This window comes from Nipponia nippon, unplaced genomic scaffold (genome assembly GCF_047370975.1).
Source record: "Nipponia nippon isolate SJK-2023a ecotype South Korea unplaced genomic scaffold, ASM4737097v1 scaffold_3, whole genome shotgun sequence".
In the NCBI taxonomy this organism is placed as follows: domain Eukaryota; kingdom Metazoa; phylum Chordata; class Aves; order Pelecaniformes; family Threskiornithidae; genus Nipponia; species Nipponia nippon.
This window is the reverse complement of record NW_028262347.1, coordinates 91,021,751-91,039,597: the sequence shown is the minus strand read 5'-3', so window position 1 is coordinate 91,039,597 and position 17,847 is coordinate 91,021,751. Positions and strand designations below refer to the sequence as shown.

The 17,847-nt window shown below is 37.1% G+C and overlaps 2 protein-coding genes across 6 annotated transcripts in view; one reads left to right on the top strand and one right to left on the bottom strand.

Annotated features, from left to right (window-relative positions):
• The window catches only part of LRRTM3 (leucine rich repeat transmembrane neuronal 3), a 91,111-nt gene extending 73,325 nt beyond the window's left edge, over positions 1-17,786 (top strand). For 2 of the 3 annotated variants that reach the window (XM_087765362.1, XM_009465978.2), the window contains exon 3: positions 16,025-17,785. In XM_087765362.1, coding sequence (XP_087621488.1) covers positions 16,025-16,234 — 210 coding nt within the window. In that variant the 3' untranslated portion in view covers positions 16,235-17,785. Of the gene's footprint in view, positions 1-16,024 lie in introns of all 3 variants that reach the window. The other variant, XM_087765361.1, reaches the window with a different exon arrangement.
• CTNNA3 (catenin alpha 3) overlaps positions 1-17,847 on the bottom strand; it is a 544,198-nt gene that overhangs the window by 369,352 nt on the left and 156,999 nt on the right. The gene's annotated exons all lie outside the window — the stretch shown is intronic.

Genomic DNA, 17,847 nt, shown 5'->3' with positions numbered 1-17,847 from the left:
TATTGTTGCAACTTCAATTATTAATACCGTGTGCAACAAAAAGAGTTAGAAAAAATATTCTAATTCAAAATGAAAATGCTTCAGTGCCGTGAAAAACTTCAAAAGTCCTAAATTATTTTTCATTCTAATTCACTGTGTATCCAAAATCTCTCTGTTTTTTGAATTTCCACCTAAGTGAAAGTTCATATTCTATCATCAGGAGCTGCCTAGAGCTAGTGCAGGTAGAGCATGCACGCTTCAGAATGTACGTCTCTCAACATTTTGAAAAGCAGCACTATTTAATTATCTTTAACATGCTCACACCCATTAATAGGGATGGCTCACACACCATCTTCATATTTCTCAAATACAGAGGGTAATTTCCTTTATTACCAGCACAGTCTTCCCCCTCTTGTCCCTGCTATCGCTACCACCTGCAGGCAGTAAATACCGCCACTAGGCCAAGCAGACTGACAAACACCTAGTATACCTGTATTTAATTTTTCTTTGCACACAGCTGGGCTGGTTTACTATGCCTAGCTCTTGAGCCCTCAAAGTTTGTCTTCTTTTCCACAGAGTTTTCTCACTTGTTTTAACAGTAAATAAGCTATCTGAACAGAAACACATCTTCTCTTGTAACTTCTGTGGAAGTTTCCATATAGAATTACATAAATGGAATATATTTATTACATTTTCTGTAATATTTTCACTTGTTTCAAAAATATTCAGGCTCCATTCTTCTTCTCCAGGCCAGACCTGTTAGAAGTTCTGGCAGTGCTGCTCATCACCCATTTTGTGTGCTCCTTTAAACTCATGCTGGGCTCCTGCTATATATGTGGGCTTTTTTTAATACTGTTTAAAATCTCAGGTTGCACGTTCTGAAGAGAACCATCCTCTGCCTACCCACAATACCAAAAATTGTACAAGTTGCTCCTTTTATCACAGCAACATGACTCCATTTTGACCTAAAGAAAACATGCTAACCAAAATAGCTATGCAGTAAGTACGTATTGATGTCTCTCTCCACAGTTAATGTAAGAAAGTAAACATATTTGCATGACTGGGTACTAGAAAAGATCAAAGTGACTGGGTTTAACTGGCTGCTTCTAAATATCCTAAACAGTTTTCACTTCCCTCAGTACTTGAGGATTTCTTTAAAGGGGAAATGCACTTTACCTGTACAAATCTGAAAGGGATACCACTAGTATCAACAGGAGGATGGGGTTTTAAGGTCCACTTGCCAAAAAAGCCATGAAGGGGAGTAATAACCCAGATAGAGACTGAGAGAGGGTCTTTTGTATATTAGCCCTATTCAAGTTCCTGCACCACGAGGGCTATAAAGGAGTCAGCTATACAGAGATAATAGAGCAGCCTCCTAATGGCTTTTGGTAACTACCACACTGGGCTAAGCAGATGAGTCACCTGGAGATCTAAATCTCCGAATTCCAGTCCCAATTCTATGACCCATGCAAACCAGCAATTAAGGTCATCTTTAATGAACCAAAAAGGCCTATGACAACTTTTCCAGGTTTGTTTTTTCTCTTTTTAAACTACTCTACTCAGCTTTGGTCCCCTGCCTGCACACCTCTAACTCTGTCAGAGTGTACTGTCTATGCTCCCTTGCTTCCTATAATTTTCCTGAAAATCTGCTACAGCAGCTAACTAGCGCAGCATTTAAGAGTGAAAAGGATCATGAACAGCCTGGCTATCAATAAGCTGCCACTTTATGCGCTGAATGTTTGGCCTGGATTTTAAAAGAATTAATATTAAATTGGCCAAATAATGCTTTCCTGCCCTGCAAAATTTGTAGTCCTACATTGAAGAATTGTTTCATTATGGACAGATATGCAAATATCCAGCCTGAGTGCCACAGAAATATCTTAGGAGCAGTGCAACTGATACATATGATATAAATATTTTAACAAGTGCAAATATTAATATTTCTTATCAATAGAAATAATCTAGCATATACTACTTGGGAATGTAACAGAGCTTTTTCTCTCTAGAACTATACCGTGATAAAATATAATATGAAGGCCACTTAAACACACTCACAGAGGGGAAGAAGTTTAAAAGAATAGAATTGTTTCATTAACACAAATATTAAACAATATATGTAGAGGATGTCTTGGTTAAGGAAAAGAAATGCTGTATCATTACTACTGTCGCTTCAGAAAATAACAATTTTTTATTTGTCAGGTAAACACAGTGAACTTATTAAGAACCTTTCCTGAGAACTGAAAGAACCATATATCACATGCTCTCCATCCATGAAATATATAAATCATATTAAGCCCTGCTCTTGCCTTTCAAGCTGCATCTGGTACTAGCCTTCTGTTATAATATCATTCAATTTTTAACAAAGATCTTTCTTTAATTTCCTTAAATAATTATGCAGAGCTTATGCACTAATGTATTCAGAAATACGTCTCTCAGATGAGTTTCATGAAATTACACTATTTTGTATAAGTAAACAAAACACTGCTTACGGCATGGTAAATTCCAAGAACTGAGTCTGTTAAAGCAGTATTTTATTTGAACATTAAATGTAAATTTCCCTTTTTCTTCTTTTAGATATATTAATCCCTATTAATTTTATAAGTTTCCAGTTAGAAATTGGACTTTTGGTTTAAATTCTTCTGTGTTTTGAGTTGTTTCTCCCAATATCCTCTAGGAAGTCTCTTCTCTCTGGGTGAACATGTCAATTCTCCTACCACTAACAAAGAAAGAGGACTTCATTCCAGGAGAGCCTCTGCCAAAGCTGCACTAGCATTTTGGCATCGTTCAAAAGGGATTTTTAAGATAAATGAAACTGCCCTTGTTCAAACAATTAGAAAAGAGCAATATGCTAGTTATTTAACTAAAGTGTAATGGTAACTATATGGAGAACTGATATTTTTTCCTATTTTAGTCATTCTTTGAACAGATAGATGATTATCCGATTCTTTCCACTCCTCACTTGTACTCTTTGAGCAACACAAACCCACCTCACAGAACAAGGACTCCTACTCCTTAACCGTTGTTTTGTGGCTGTGTACACCCAAGTTAACCCCCCCTCAACCTGTCTGCCTCCACCCCCCATTCTGTGATGTCCTGGCATTGCCTGAGTTTCAGCATAACACTCGCTGTGACACACAGCTGCAAATTACCACTGATAGCATTAACTTGCCTCTAGCCAAGCCAGGAGCTCCTAGCTCTTGCTTCTTCAGCAAAGCAAGGGGTATTTCAGAGCAACAATAGAAAAAAAAAAAACCTAGCCTTTTATCAGCTTGGTGGGGAGAAGGAACAAGAAAGGAAAGATGGGAGAAAAATACCTGAAATTACGTGCAGCATGTACCAAGTTTTTCAATGAGAACAGATACATTATACAGTGCAAAATAGATTTTAAAAAATAAAACACTTCCTGCAATAAACAAACCATTTAAGCTTCAACAAATGATTGAATCCCAAGGGACTCTGTCTATGTCTTCCAACTAATTTAAAGATCTACATGCAAAACTCAGCATGTGGAGCACATTTGGATTTCAGTCAGGTACTTCAAGGGACTTTGCTACCATAAAAATCAGCAAATGGATTAAAGCAGTCTCAGTACAGGTTTTCCATCTCTGACAGGTGTGTCTGGATTAGTCATTCTAATAATGTTACTCATATCATAGGCTGATGCAAGCTATGAATGTAAGTTAGATTTTTTTAATTTGATTTATTAATTTGTTTGAGAACACTGTGCACAAGAGGACACCACTCCATGGAAACTGGTTGTTTAAAATGTAAAAAGTGAAATTTATATTGCAACACACTTGAGAATGAAATAAAAAACACACGCTTAACATTCTCATTCTTCATAAGCAGTTTCATATATCCAAAGAGACATTTTCATGATACACCTTTTAAATTAATCCATACATGCCATATGTATCTATGTATGCTTTGGCCAACCTCAAGTATTGATCAGCATTGCCTCACAAAATAATGCAGCAGTACAAAGAGGTATCAAAGAAGGGTAAGGGGGGGGGGGGGCAGTATTGTTTTTTTTTAACTGTTCTTACACACTTCCTGGGACTTGAGATTTCATTACATAGGAATATTCCTAATATCATAACATATCACTGACCATCCAATGCCTCAATATTACTGAAAGTCAGCTGAGAGAGCTGTAATAGCAATTGCACTCATCAGAACAATCTAACAGCAGACCTCCTGCACCAGCTGAAGAACCTCCTGACTGACAGCAGCTAAGCTAATAAAATTAAGCATGGCTGCATCTGCATGAAGGGTTTTGCCAGCACGCCTGTGTTGCTGCTTGTGATGCCTTTTCAGTTACAAGAACACTGTGGACAGGATTCTGCCAGCTATAGATGTGACTGGAAAACCTCTTCTCCAGAAATGTCAGGCGAAGAGGACTGAAAGCATCAGGTTTCGGTTGTTGCTTGTTGTGGTTTTTAAATTGGTACCCCAGTTTAATCTCAAGCTATCAGTAACGCAGAATTCAAACAAAATACATCAAGTTGGTCTTCAACTCAGTTTTCTACACACAAACTTTTGAGAGAGAAAAATCAAACTAGCAGAGTAAGTAAGGCTTCCTTCTTGGTCTCAGGGATAGTGCAAGTTCTTTTCCCTTCAGATCTATAATCTTTTGGCCCTGGCATCTGTTGGCCCATACAGCTCTAATTTATACAAACACTAGATTAACTACGTGGATGTCTCATCAGCTCATTCTAGTAGGCTAGTCACAACCACATGCAACAGTTGGCAGGATCAGACTTTGGACACTAGGAAACCCACAATCACAGTCCATTCAGCAGAAGAACTGTTTAAATGTCAAGGGCTAAAAGCTAATGCTCAAAATTTAAAACTGCAGCAGGTGGTTTCACTGTGAGTTTGTCTCAGCACCACCAGGCTTTCCTGTCTCCTTTACTGGAGTCAAGAAAGCGTATTTTGGGATATGACACTTAAGGAAAGAGAGCGTTAGGGCACCTTACTGAAAAGTAGCCGAAGAGATACAGTAGAATACAAGGAAAAGCAAAGGTAAATGAGATAATAGACTAATGGCAGCCAACAACAACATAACTGGAAGATGGAGAGGTTACACGCATGATTAATATGGTTTATAATAAGAAGGATGCTTCCTCTTAAAGACAGAAATAGAGGGAAAACAATAAAACAAGAGAAGAAAGAAGAGTTAACAGTTGCAAGATAACACAGAGAAAGGGCAAAGGAGAAAGACATCTATATCGTCAGTATTATCAAGTTTCCCGATATTTCCTAAAGCCCCTACTACTGGAGCTTTAAGAACTTCAGCTTTCACTGAAGTTAGAACCTAGTCTTCATAGCTACATACAAAAGCTATACAACATTCCCCAACTGCTCACACACCAAAAAGTAAACAAGCAGCTAAAGATTCTATCAACAAAAATAGCCGCCTTTTCTTAAGGTAGGCTCATGACTTCTTCGGAGTCTGACTCATGGTTCTGAACACTCAGAGTAGGTAATACTTCAACTTCTGGTTTATTCAGTGTTATTTATTTTGCTGCTGTTTTATTTCTCTGTAAACAAGCCTGATGAAAAGTAATGAGATTGCCTGTTATAGCACTTAGGGGATATTAAAATTGCTTGTTACATTAAAATAATTAGAGAAGAATAAAGAAAATAAGATCATATTAATCACACTCTACACAAGCCTATCCAATATATGAGAATTCTAACCTCTGAGGAATAGAGTCCTCAAAAAAACCTACTTATAGGCCTATGATGGGCCAAAAAGTTCAACTATCAACCAAAACCATCAGACTTAATGAAAATCTGTAAAAATAACTGCAGTCTGTGCCATAACTGATTAGATATTGGATATAGCCACTCTTCAGCGATTTTTGCTCATTAAGAGGAATACCACAGAATACCATGCACAGGCCTTACTCTCCACAGAGCTCTCCTAAACAAAAAGTCTTCCCTTCGGATTCTGCAAGACATTCTGCATGACCAGGCCCTAGGGTATTTAACTAAATGAGGCACTCTAAGCCTGGCTTGGACAAGTTTTTCTAAACTTAACTGTAATACGTTGTTTCTTCAACTTTATGATACAATAGGGTTTTTTTAAGGCAGATAGACCTTCCCTAAACATGAAACAAATCTATAATATAAATCAAACTAATCTCACTGGTTCCTTTCATTCTACATATACCAATAAAGTCTAGTTTCCTTTTTAGTATTCTAAAACTTTCAGGGGAGAAGGGAAGGAGCTGCATTGACCCCTTCTAGGGTTTGTCCACAAAACTTAGAAGTGTATGCGTACAATATATACACATCTACCTACGTATGTGTGGCTTACAAACATATTCTCTTTGAGACGTCTCTACAAACACATTATTTATTTTTCAAAGGTGTCTTTTCTCATGTGCTTTTTATTCATGCAAATTCTTCATATTTTAAGTTTATCTACTGATGGCTAAATAATGAATTACAACTAAGATACAGTATGATGGTGAGGTTCTGCAAGCTGCAACAAACTTTACTAAGACAAAAACAGATAGCTTTTTCTATATGTAACAAATGCTTGCTATCTACTACTTTGAATGGAATCTATCATTTATCCAGCATCTAAAGTAAAAGCTTTATCTGTGGTGATTTACTTTTAGTCCAACAAAGTTCAGAGCTGTCTTTTTTGAATGATACTTCAGTAATTATGCCTTCACAGCCTATTAATAAACACCAAGTGTTGTATACAAATGAAAAACAAATGAGAAACCTAAAAAGGTTAGTGCTCAAGAGATATGGATCTAATTGTAATAACATTTTTAGAAATACTTTAGAGTAATATACACCTCATTATTAAATATTATGAAGCATATTTCAAACAATGCATCAACTGAAAGGATAAATTTTTACTCATAATCATACACTCTCATACTTACTTCCCCAACTCAATTTACTACATTAGAACTTGAAGGACTGTTATTTAAAAAAAAAAAAAAAATCCCAAACTGCAGCCTGTTAAAGTTAAAAACAAAACAAAACAAAACAAAACAAGAAACCCAAAGCAAACCAAAAGAACCCACACACACAAACAAACAACAAACACTCAAAAAGGCAGGGCAGATACTTACCTTGTCAGGCAGAACAGTATTTATAACTTGTTCATTTTTTAACATTAATAGCTAACATGAATGTCTAACTAAAATAAAATGTAATACGTACTGCTTTCAAAGTCAAGCAAGCAATTAAAGCTAATCAAGTCCAACTTGTTCTCATCCCACGAATGTCACATTCTTTGCAGGAAGGAAAGATGTTAAGCAAATGTCACCCTGTTCAAATTTTGAGAAAACTAATAACATGCAAGACAAAACATCCAGCAACTAGGAAACAACAGCTCACTATTTCTTAGTCTGAACCCCAATGAACTGAATCAGAATGAAAAATAAAACCTTTTTCTTCTGCTTCCTCCTCTTCCTTATCTTCTGCTTCTTAAAAATAAAATGAAAGGGGTGATATTCTGTAGCAGCTGTTAGCAGCTGTTCACTTTGGCATTTCAAAAACTGGCAAAGGCCATTGTCAAACCTAGTATATTCAACTTGCTGAAAAATTTTTGCCAATTCCTTCTACTTTAAGATACCAAATCTACACTGATATAACTAAAAAAAAAAATCGCACGGTTTTCTCATGGAACCCAACAGTGGTTGAATGCTCTCTGTACCCTCTCCCATCCCTCAGAATAAATCAGCTTACTGTTTACATGTCCAACATTCAACACAAAGGTTCAAAAGTACTGGCCTCTGTTTTTAAAGGTGATTTTTACTTTTTAGCACCACCCTCCTCTCCCAGGGAATATGCTGCATCATAAATTACTGAAAATTCATCTTAAACATTGAACAGATAAGAATACTATTACTGATGGACTATAATTCTAATCATGCACTTACTAAAGCTTTTTCTTTTTTGGTATCAGTATAAACACAGGGCATTCAGGCACTAGAACAAGTCAAGTCTAGAAGCAGCAGCTACTTCAATAGGAGCTTTCAAATAATGTTTCTTATATTGCCATGGAGACAACTGTCCTCACATTCAGGGTGACTGAACGGATAGTTTAAAAATCTTAAAATACAGATGTGATGCAGACCTCTCATCTGTCCTTTGCTTCCTCACTCTTGTCTTTCTCTGATAAGAACGTACAGTTACGACACATGTTTAGTCTAACATGGCAGTGAAGACTGGGCACAAGACAGATGCATAGTAATACATGCTTGGTTTTGGTTGCATTTATTTCTCACAATGTAGGACCTCAATTTAGGTAACCAGAGATGAACACGTTGGAATAGAAAAACTACCAAACCCAAGCAGACCACTACTGTACTTTATTGCCTAGATGTACCGCAGAGAAGGAAAATCGTAGCAGAAGAAAAACAAGTGTTCTTGAGCAACAGAAAAGAAATTTTCATGTTGAAATAATGTACAACATCTGAACAGATGTGTCCTTTGAGCAGAAAACACAATTCTCCCTCACCAAGAGGGCATTAACGTAACGTTTGTGTGAAGAAAAATTTTGCTATTTGATGAAAGCTATTGTCACTGCTTTCACTTTTGGTAGATTTTTAATTACAGCCTGAACTGAGTAGAAATTAATTTTGAAAGAAGCAGAAAAAGCTTGAAAGCATCCTTCCCTTTGCATTCCTTCACTTGCACAACTTCTCCCTGCCATTCACGAGTAAAGCTGGGTGAGTTTAATACCAATGCCTTGTGACATTTCATGCCAAAGTTCTCACCAGCCAATCTAACAACAAATTGCCCTTTCCTGGGCCTTTAGAATTTGGACTTTGAAAGGTTGAAATATGCAGACACAAGTTTTAAAGAACAACCACCTAAGAATTTAGAAGTTTAAAGGAAAACTAAGATCTTTAAAAGTGCCTAGCACTCTTTGCAGCCATCCATTTTCAGCACTTTAAAGCGACCACAATTTAATCCGAGGTAGTCATTGCCTTACAGTAAGGCCTTCTCACAGTGTATGCAAATACCACCACCAACAAAAAGTAACTTCTGGTAACCTTACCCCCATGGCTGAGTTACATTTTGGTAGAGGAGCCAGGAGGATCTGAACTGTAAATCCATGACTGTCACAAATTGGCTATAACAGGTTTATCTATTCCTTTAACAGAAGCTTGAGTTTAATTATCTCCCCTGCTTCACGGCACAGCACTTTTAGGCAAATACATGCTTGAAGAAGCAGACAATGAAAGAAATGGGACAAGATCATAATCAGACAGGTACTTTCTTTTCATAACTATACCTACCAGACACCTCCAGGTGTTTCACAGAAAGCCATTGGACATGCTACTTAAGAGAGAAAATAAGGGACTTGTTAGATGCAAGACCTGCCTAGATCACAGACAGGCTTTTAATCCAGGGGTGCAGGGGCAGGAGACATAGGCAAAGGCACAGAACAATCTTGTTACAGTCCGGTCCTAAGGAGCGGAGTATCTGCAAGGCTACTACACTGTGCCTGGGGTGTGTATTCAACGGGTTTTCTCCATTCAGAACAAGAAGTAGTTTCTATCATGAGCCCAAAAATTCACAGAACTGATATAGTCCAGCAGCACTGGAACAAGACTTTTTGGATTACACTCTTACATAGCATTTTCTCTGCACCTTATTACAACAGAAGAAAAAGAAACAGCCAAGTTAATATAGCCCTCTTAGGGCAATAACAGTGTTAGAGAGCAATGGAAAAGGATTTGGGGAAAATCAGTTTCTCTTGAGAGAAAACCAGAATATAGAAAACAGGGTAAAATGTTCTGAAAGGTCTGCGGTAAAATCTGGGACAGGCGCTACAACGCCCTGCAATGTTGCCTATGAAAACAAAAGGGCACCTATGGAGGACTGCACGGAAAAGAGGCAGACAGGAAAAACCGAGAAACTGTGCCTATAGCCTCCATTATGCAAGGTAGTTCTGGCTACAAGAGACAGCTCTCGGAGAGGGCAGGAAAAGATGCATTTCAGTGGAATGAGCTTGGGGTAGGCCAGAGGACAGAACCAGTGGATTGGCAGAGCGATGGAGTCACTGGAGAACAAAAGGCAGATGCAGAAGAAGTCACCAGGCATTGTGTGAAGCAAAGACTTAGAGAAACGGAAAGGAAAAGCAGAGGGCAAGATAGGAAACATGCAGATAAGAAATATGGGAAAATAGGACAGAGGGGGACAGAGGAAAACAGGTAAATGTGTCTGAACATGCTAAAGAGAACACCACAATGAAGTTCAGAGTGGGCAAGTTGGGAAGCTGAGAGGGGGCTGAGAAAAGAGGTAGCAAAAACAAAGCACAATTTGACAAGTGGTTTGCAAACAAGAAAGCTTGTGGGAAATAGGGGTATTTAGAATCAAATATATTCTGGAAATATTGGCTAGTAAATATGAATAAAATGGGTTCAGTGATGCTTTGCTGAGAATAACATTCAATAGTGAGGTTCGCAGGTAGAGGAAACAGAAGAGAAACTAGGAATTCAGGGGGTTCCCAAATGAAGACAGAAACTGCCTTCACTTGTAATTCAAAGTCTGAAATCAGGTTGTTAAGATTCATGAAAGAGCCAATTTAGATAAGATTTCTTAAACACATTAATTATAATTTATTCTAATGTATTCTCTAGCTAATAAACCCAAGGTATTCTATTCCTTCCAAGCCTTTTTCTGTTTTACATGCATAAGGATTCAAAAACAGTACTATTCAAAATTTAACCTCCAATAAATTTAAATAATACGGCAAATACATCACAAAGACGGACTAATGGATGGCAAAGTATCAGGGTTTTTTTGAGGTCCATTTGAAATAACAGGATTCTTCACAGTGATCATGAATAAAGCATTTAATTTTGATTTATGCCAATAAAACCTTATGGTTATGTGGTATATATTACAAGGGCTTGTTCCTTTTTTTTTTTTTACTGAAGCCAATAGCAAAATTCCACTGACTTCTATATGAAATAGATTTAATTCTCATATGTTGACCATATGCTGATATATTCCCATGCCTATGTTGTAATTCCTATATTCTGTACCTTTTCAGAATGATATATCACAACTCCATCACTTCTATTGCTTCCATCCTTCAGCTCATTTTATTCTCCTATTTCAGCATACAACCTGGTTTACTTATTTTCATCTCTCCTGTTCATGATTTTCTGTTTTTCAGCTCCTTATCTTTGCCATCTCCATGGATAATATTCCTTTGCCCTATCATATATTCCCATGCCTGCATTCCTAAGCCACTCCAGGCTATACCCTTATGTCTTTAGTTTCCAAGCTTTCATTTCCAGGATTCTGTGGCTGAGTCTTGAAATCCCCCCAGGAGGTTTGAACACCCCATGTCCATTAAATTTAACAAAATACCAAAATCCTTAGGCTGAAAATATTGCCTCTAATTCTAAATATAATAAATTCAGAAAAAAATGCAATTCTGTTTCTTATGAAAGCCAAGCCAAGGTCAAGCAATCAGATAAGAACATAGCCACAACACCAGAAGCTTAATAAATGCTGTACGCCTTTCCTAGAACCTTTCCCATCTTTGCTGACTGCCAAGATACTCATCTGTAGCTAGAAGCATTCGCCTCCCCAACCAGTTCACATCTGTTTAGTAGTGAATATATTTCTGCAGTCTGGATAAAACAACCTATTTCCTGCAGATCCCTGTAATTGCTAGAGAGAAGCCAGAACCAAATTCTCAGTCTCATTTAAAAAAAAAAACAAAACAAAAACAAAACACCTAAAAAAACCAACTTTCTTTTTAATCTGTGGTAACTTTTCAACTGCCAGTGAGGATCAAAACAGAAATGCAAAAACACTGGGTTACATTCTTTTCAGGACTGAACAGAATTATTTTTTTAAAAAAATCTGGTTTGCTATACAGTTTTGTAAATGCAACCCTTTAGGCACATTTTCTAGGTAAAACAAGTCTGGAGTTTTAGACTTCCTTACTGAAAAGATATAGGATTGCTGGAACTCTTCCCCCCACACACTGTACAGAAATTTAATACTATGCAATGAAATTCAGCTTGCAGGACAGATGCTTCCTCGAATACTAATTGCAATTTTAAGACTTCTGAACTGTAAATCTGAGATAAGCCAAGGCTTTTTGGATGCTCATCTGAACCTGAACTCCAAACAATACGAAGTTCACACATCACTAGTAATTAAACAATGCAGCGTTTTTCACTCCAGAATTGCTGTCAGAGAGATGAGAGCTATCATTAGAAATGCTGTGGTATTACTTATTTGAATTCTTTAAAAGTTCAAAGAACAGGAAGTTTAGAGAGAGAGAACTTTTACTGAGACACATACCACTATCAGAAGGAAAACAGGAAGGAAAAATGCAAAGGAGGAAATACAACCAGGGATGTTCCTTGTTTAATGACCATGCCATGAGGGTTGACATCTCTGTTCCAGGACTATAACCTGAGAAGCCCAAAGTGATCCAGCACACATAGACAGCAATAAAGCAGCAGGTGGTAGCAGCTTCACCTGCTGGTTACAAATGAGCTGCACTATGAACTGGAGTGACCAAGAAGTCTCATTCCCGAATACTTACACTAGAAAGAAATATGGCAGGTGTTCAGACCCTGACCATTCTAGGAAATAGAGACAGAAGGGGACACAGTTAAGGAGGGGAAAAAATATGCAACAAGGGAAAAAGAGTAGGTCAGAAGAAACTATCTGGGAGATTTGTAACAGATCTGAATATTACTCATTTTCTGAAAGGTGCAGATTTTGCATTCTACAGGAATGACCTGGTTACAAGAGAACCAGTGCAGATTCTTCTGAAGAGTGCCATCATTCCTGGTTCATGCTTGCCCAGAATAAGGTAGAATTGCCGACACAATTTTTCACTTCAGAAAACAGCAATGGAGAACTACACAAGCTAATTTTTTTTCAGAATGGAAACTTTACCAGACTAAGGAAAATGTCATTAATCCAAAAGTTGTTCTGTTTCTCTAATCTCAGCTAGGCCTTAGATCTCCTCCTATGTGGCTTCCCAGTCAGGCCTGTATGTGTATGCATGAAAGAATGCAGGTATGCAATTGTCTACATTTCATGGCAATTGCACATATAGCTTGCCTAGCCCACCTTATGCTGCTGACCAACTTCCTGCAGAGTTGCTTTACTGCAAGGCCGTCGTGTCCGCATCAGAAAGAAATCAGAACAAGCCCATAACCATAATCAGCTTGTTTCTGACTATAGGTCTGAAGCAGTTAAAGTGCTCCTTTTGTCCCTTCTGCTTCCTTTCCATTCTGATGTTGCTGAAAACAGGGTATGATCAAATGTCAGCAATTTAGATACATTACATGAAAAATACATGAAAAAAGGCTACTGAGAATATGACCAGGTATTAAGATCATAACACACACACACGCACTTTTTCCAGTCCAACATACATACAACAAACCTTTTTCAAATCTGTATGCAAGCCTCAGCTCTTATGCTGAACATACAGAGACAGATTTTAATTTTTATGAAGCATGTCAACCCATAACTTCTATTGTGATAGATGCGGCACTAAATATCTCTTCACTGACTATTCCAACCAAAATGTGGCAACAGCACTTTTGAAGCCAGATTGTACAACATTTTGTCTGGTTTCCATGGAAGTGTGGATAGGCATTAGTGATTCAAGGCCATTCATCACCTTTTGCTCCTGTAAAAAAAGGGCAACGCAAATATGACTAAATTAGTTGAGTGGGCAGAGAAGAAGTAAGTACCAACATGTCTACATGAATCCCTGTACAGCCAGAGCCTTTATGCCACTTTTCCTTTATGTACACTCTTTGGGACATCTCATGCCTTCTAGCCTCACTGTTCACTAAGGTGGTTCATTCAGCAAGAAATTCTGTCTATCTCTCAGGCACGTATGTCTGGTCAAAAGAACATGAATGGAGATGGAAGTGGCTTTGCTTACATCCCATCTCCAGAATTTATGGCAGTCTTTAGGTTAGGTACAAAGAGGACCAGAGACGTTTTTACCCTACAGTACCAGGGTAACTGAAGGCACAATCAACCTGGGAGGGAGGGGATCGGTCCTCTTTACAGTAGGGCTTAAGAATTGTGTTGGCTGTATTGAAACTGCTACTTGAGGAGATCACTTAGGGGGTCAGGGTTCTGGATGTGATCACAGTAATGATGAGGACATAGCGTAGCACGGTAGCCTTTCCTCTATCATGCGAGCAAGGCTGCAGGAGGCAGTACATGTTCACTGCATTGCAGCCTCCAAAAGTAATCCATGCCCAAGGTGACACCATCCAATATTGGGCCGCATTCATGAAATTAGGTTAGGAAACACATTTTGAGCTGTAAAAGGAAAGGTTCAACAGTTTAAGAAACGATACTGTTAGTGTTTATGAAGGGGGAAAAATGTGGAGCATTTCTTCTTATTGCATGTATTTAAAATGCCAGAGTTCTTCCTCAGGTAAAGTCTTTTCATTATTTTAAGAAAGCCTGAAGTGCTCATCCAGTGTTTCAACATGAGAAAAAACAAACAAACAAAAAACCAAAAAAAAACAAAAAACAAAACATCCAAGGTGGCTACATGAAATGGAGAGAGAGCTCATGAATTTTTGTGAGTGTAGAGATACAGATCACCAGACACCTATGATACAGTATGGTGTCTTTAACCTTAAATCTTTCAAATACAAGAGTCATGATAGAAAAAGATACATTCCACTGGTTTTCTGATTCTATCCTATGAAGATACAGTTTTGTCACAGGTTTAACTGATACTCTTCCGATTCAGACAGTGGGATCACATGATATGCTACATACATCCATCTTCTAAGCTGAATGTTATTTAGGTCTTCACGAGCTATCAATATCTCATATGTAGGTAGAAAAGTCATCCATTTCCTTATATTTTTCAGTCTATCTCTATGTTTTGCACAGCCTATGTGCAGTGTTTATAATGGAACTTCCACCATGCTGTCATGAGCCTGTAGAGGTACAGGTGGGACATCCAAATGCATCAACCAGCTGTGCTAATGAGTTTTGTCTTGTATTATTTCATATTTCAAATTAAAATGCTTTTAAATATTATCTGTCTTCATATTTAGTTTTATTACATTTCACCGAGTCTTCAAAATAACAGCAAGAGAACAATAAAAGTAACAAATAAAAGTTGTTCTCTTTACTTTTACAATGGACTGAAAATCTGATTTTTAAATACTTTAACGCATGACTCACACAGCCATTGCAATATAGTCACCTTTTTCATCCTTCAATTGTCTCAATATATATAAAAATAAATCTAATAATACAAATACATACGATTCAAAATCTGCATTAATTTCACCTCTGATTCTACAGTGTATCGTAAATAATTCTATGCTGAAGTGTGTTCAAAATTCCCAAGAAAATAGTAAAAAAAATTTAGTAACTTTTCAGCCTCAAGTATTTGAATTAAACCTGCAATAGTGAAGCTTCCAGAGCTACCATAGCATAACAGTGGATGAAGCTATCATCTGCCACGGTCCAATATTTACTGAAAGCTGCTAGATTCAAATTGATGCTTATGCTGTAAATAATAGGAAACATGTCATCTGTGAGTATTTCCCAGCAGACCAAAGGTATCACACCCACTGATATATTCAGGGAAGATCCACTACCCACTCTTAAACTTGAAAGCCATTTAAATTTCATTTGAAATATTCCATATATCCCCAATTGAGTCACTCCTCTTTCTCCTCCCTGACAGACTGATTTTAGCAGAAGCTAATTACATTCTAAAGGTAATTTGAGTTCATTCACACCTTAATCCTCACAAACACATTCAAGCACACACCTAGCCCTGGGCCACAAGATCAAAGGTGGCAGTGGTTAGGCTTAAAACACCCTAGTAAAGACCAGGGTTTGGGTGGAGTGGAGAGGGTGGAGGGACAGAGAGAAGGAAGAGATTTTTTACATGCAGCACTATATTTGGCATTAGCCGATGTTTTTAGACAGTCCTTTTCTTCAATATCAAATTCAGGCAAGTACAATTTGATTATATCTCTTGGTAACTGGCTGGTTTTCATCTTTGTTTTTCTCCTAGATACCACTGTCTATGAATGTGTCAACATTTCTTGCCTACGATCAGCCCACGATAAGTTACTGTGGAGTACATCATGAACTGCTTGCTCACAAGCCCTATGACTCGAGTAACCAGGAAGAAACAGTGGAAACGCACCTAGAAACTGATCTGGATCTGAGCACAATAACAACAGCAGCACGAATCAAGGAACACAGTCAGCAGCTGGCTTAACTGGGGTTTTTTTGTTGTCATTTTTTTTGCCTGTAGCAGAGGCTGCAACCAAATTCTATGTAACGTTATGGACAGAAGTGAGAAGACATAATATTATGGATTCTAGGATCCCTGTTCAAATTAAAAAGGAATCACAAAGATTAATTGTTTCAAGTCTACAATTTGTAATTAGTTAAGTTGTGCAGTATTTTTTTGACTTCAGAGTATGACCCTTAAAGTGAATCTTTTTCAAAACTCATCCTACCTACCTGTATAAACTGTACAGATGTAATGTATTTTTCATATTGTAAAGTTTCAATTACCAAGAACAGCTGGTATGTACAGTACCATAATTTAATTACATCTTACAAGTTTCAGTTTCTAAAGTTTCAAATTAACAAAAGTTATTTCTTGTGTTATTAAGTTACTCTGTTTTGTAGGGATCATTTTGTTACTGCTTTTGTGCCCAGAAAACTTTAATCTAGAATTCTGTCCTTTGCAGAATATGCACCGTTTTTACCGTGTTTAATGCGTAGAATTTTATCTACTCATTCCAGAAGTAATGCATTAACCAAAAGGAGGGTTTAACTATTCAGACTTCTAAGAAATTCTTGAAATACATAGCCAAGTTTTCTTATAAATGAAAATTTAAAAAAAAGTAATGATTCTCCTCAAACTTACCTGTTGCCTTGAAATACAGCCTGACTTCTAAATCAGAAAAATGTAATGATAAACAGATATATTTTAACAACAAAGTTTATGTATGCAACTGTTAGCCGATGCTGATGATATTTTGTAAAGTTTCACTGTTCTGCAAGACAATATGAACAGCAGACTTCGATAGGCAGCTGTCTTTACAAAAATCTGCTGTGAAAGTATAGCCTGCCAAATCAGGCATTTGTATTTCTACTTAAAGACAAATGGGCCCAAAACCTACTTCTGTCAAAGATAGCTGCTGACAGAAGCGGCAACAGAAACAAGCCCTTTTAAGAGTTATACTACTCCTAGAATGTGAAATGTTTCTCAAAAGTAAGAAACTTCTACTTTGCTTAAAAATATAGTAATTCAGACCAAATCATAAAGGTTAATAGTCCTGTAACGTTATGATGCATCAAGCTAAGAAAAAAAATCCAAAACCTTTAAATAAAAAAAAAAAAAAAATGTAGTATTAAGTCTTCAACAACTACTACATTGCTTATTTGTCTACCATTTAATATCTGGATTGAAGCATTCTTATATCCCATTCTTTGGTTTTAAATCTTCAAGACTTCTCAATACTGTATGAGAATAACTTTTATAATACCACCCTCATGTTGTAATCATAAAAGATTACAGAAATTAGAAACACGTTATATCATGCCAACTCGGTGAAATATAAAAGGGAACACGAGCCTTCCAAAATATAGGAGAAAAAAAGTTTCATATGGTGAAGTAACTTTTTATAATAAAGAGAAATTATATAACCACAAATCTATTTTTCTGAATGTTTATCCCACCATATTTTCGTGTAGCTTCAAAGCAGAAGACTGAAATTTAAAATTACAGTTCAACTGTTTGTACAAAATATAAAGCAAATATAATGAAAAACAGCTTCAAAATATTGTTAACAAATGAATCTGCATTCACTATCTTTT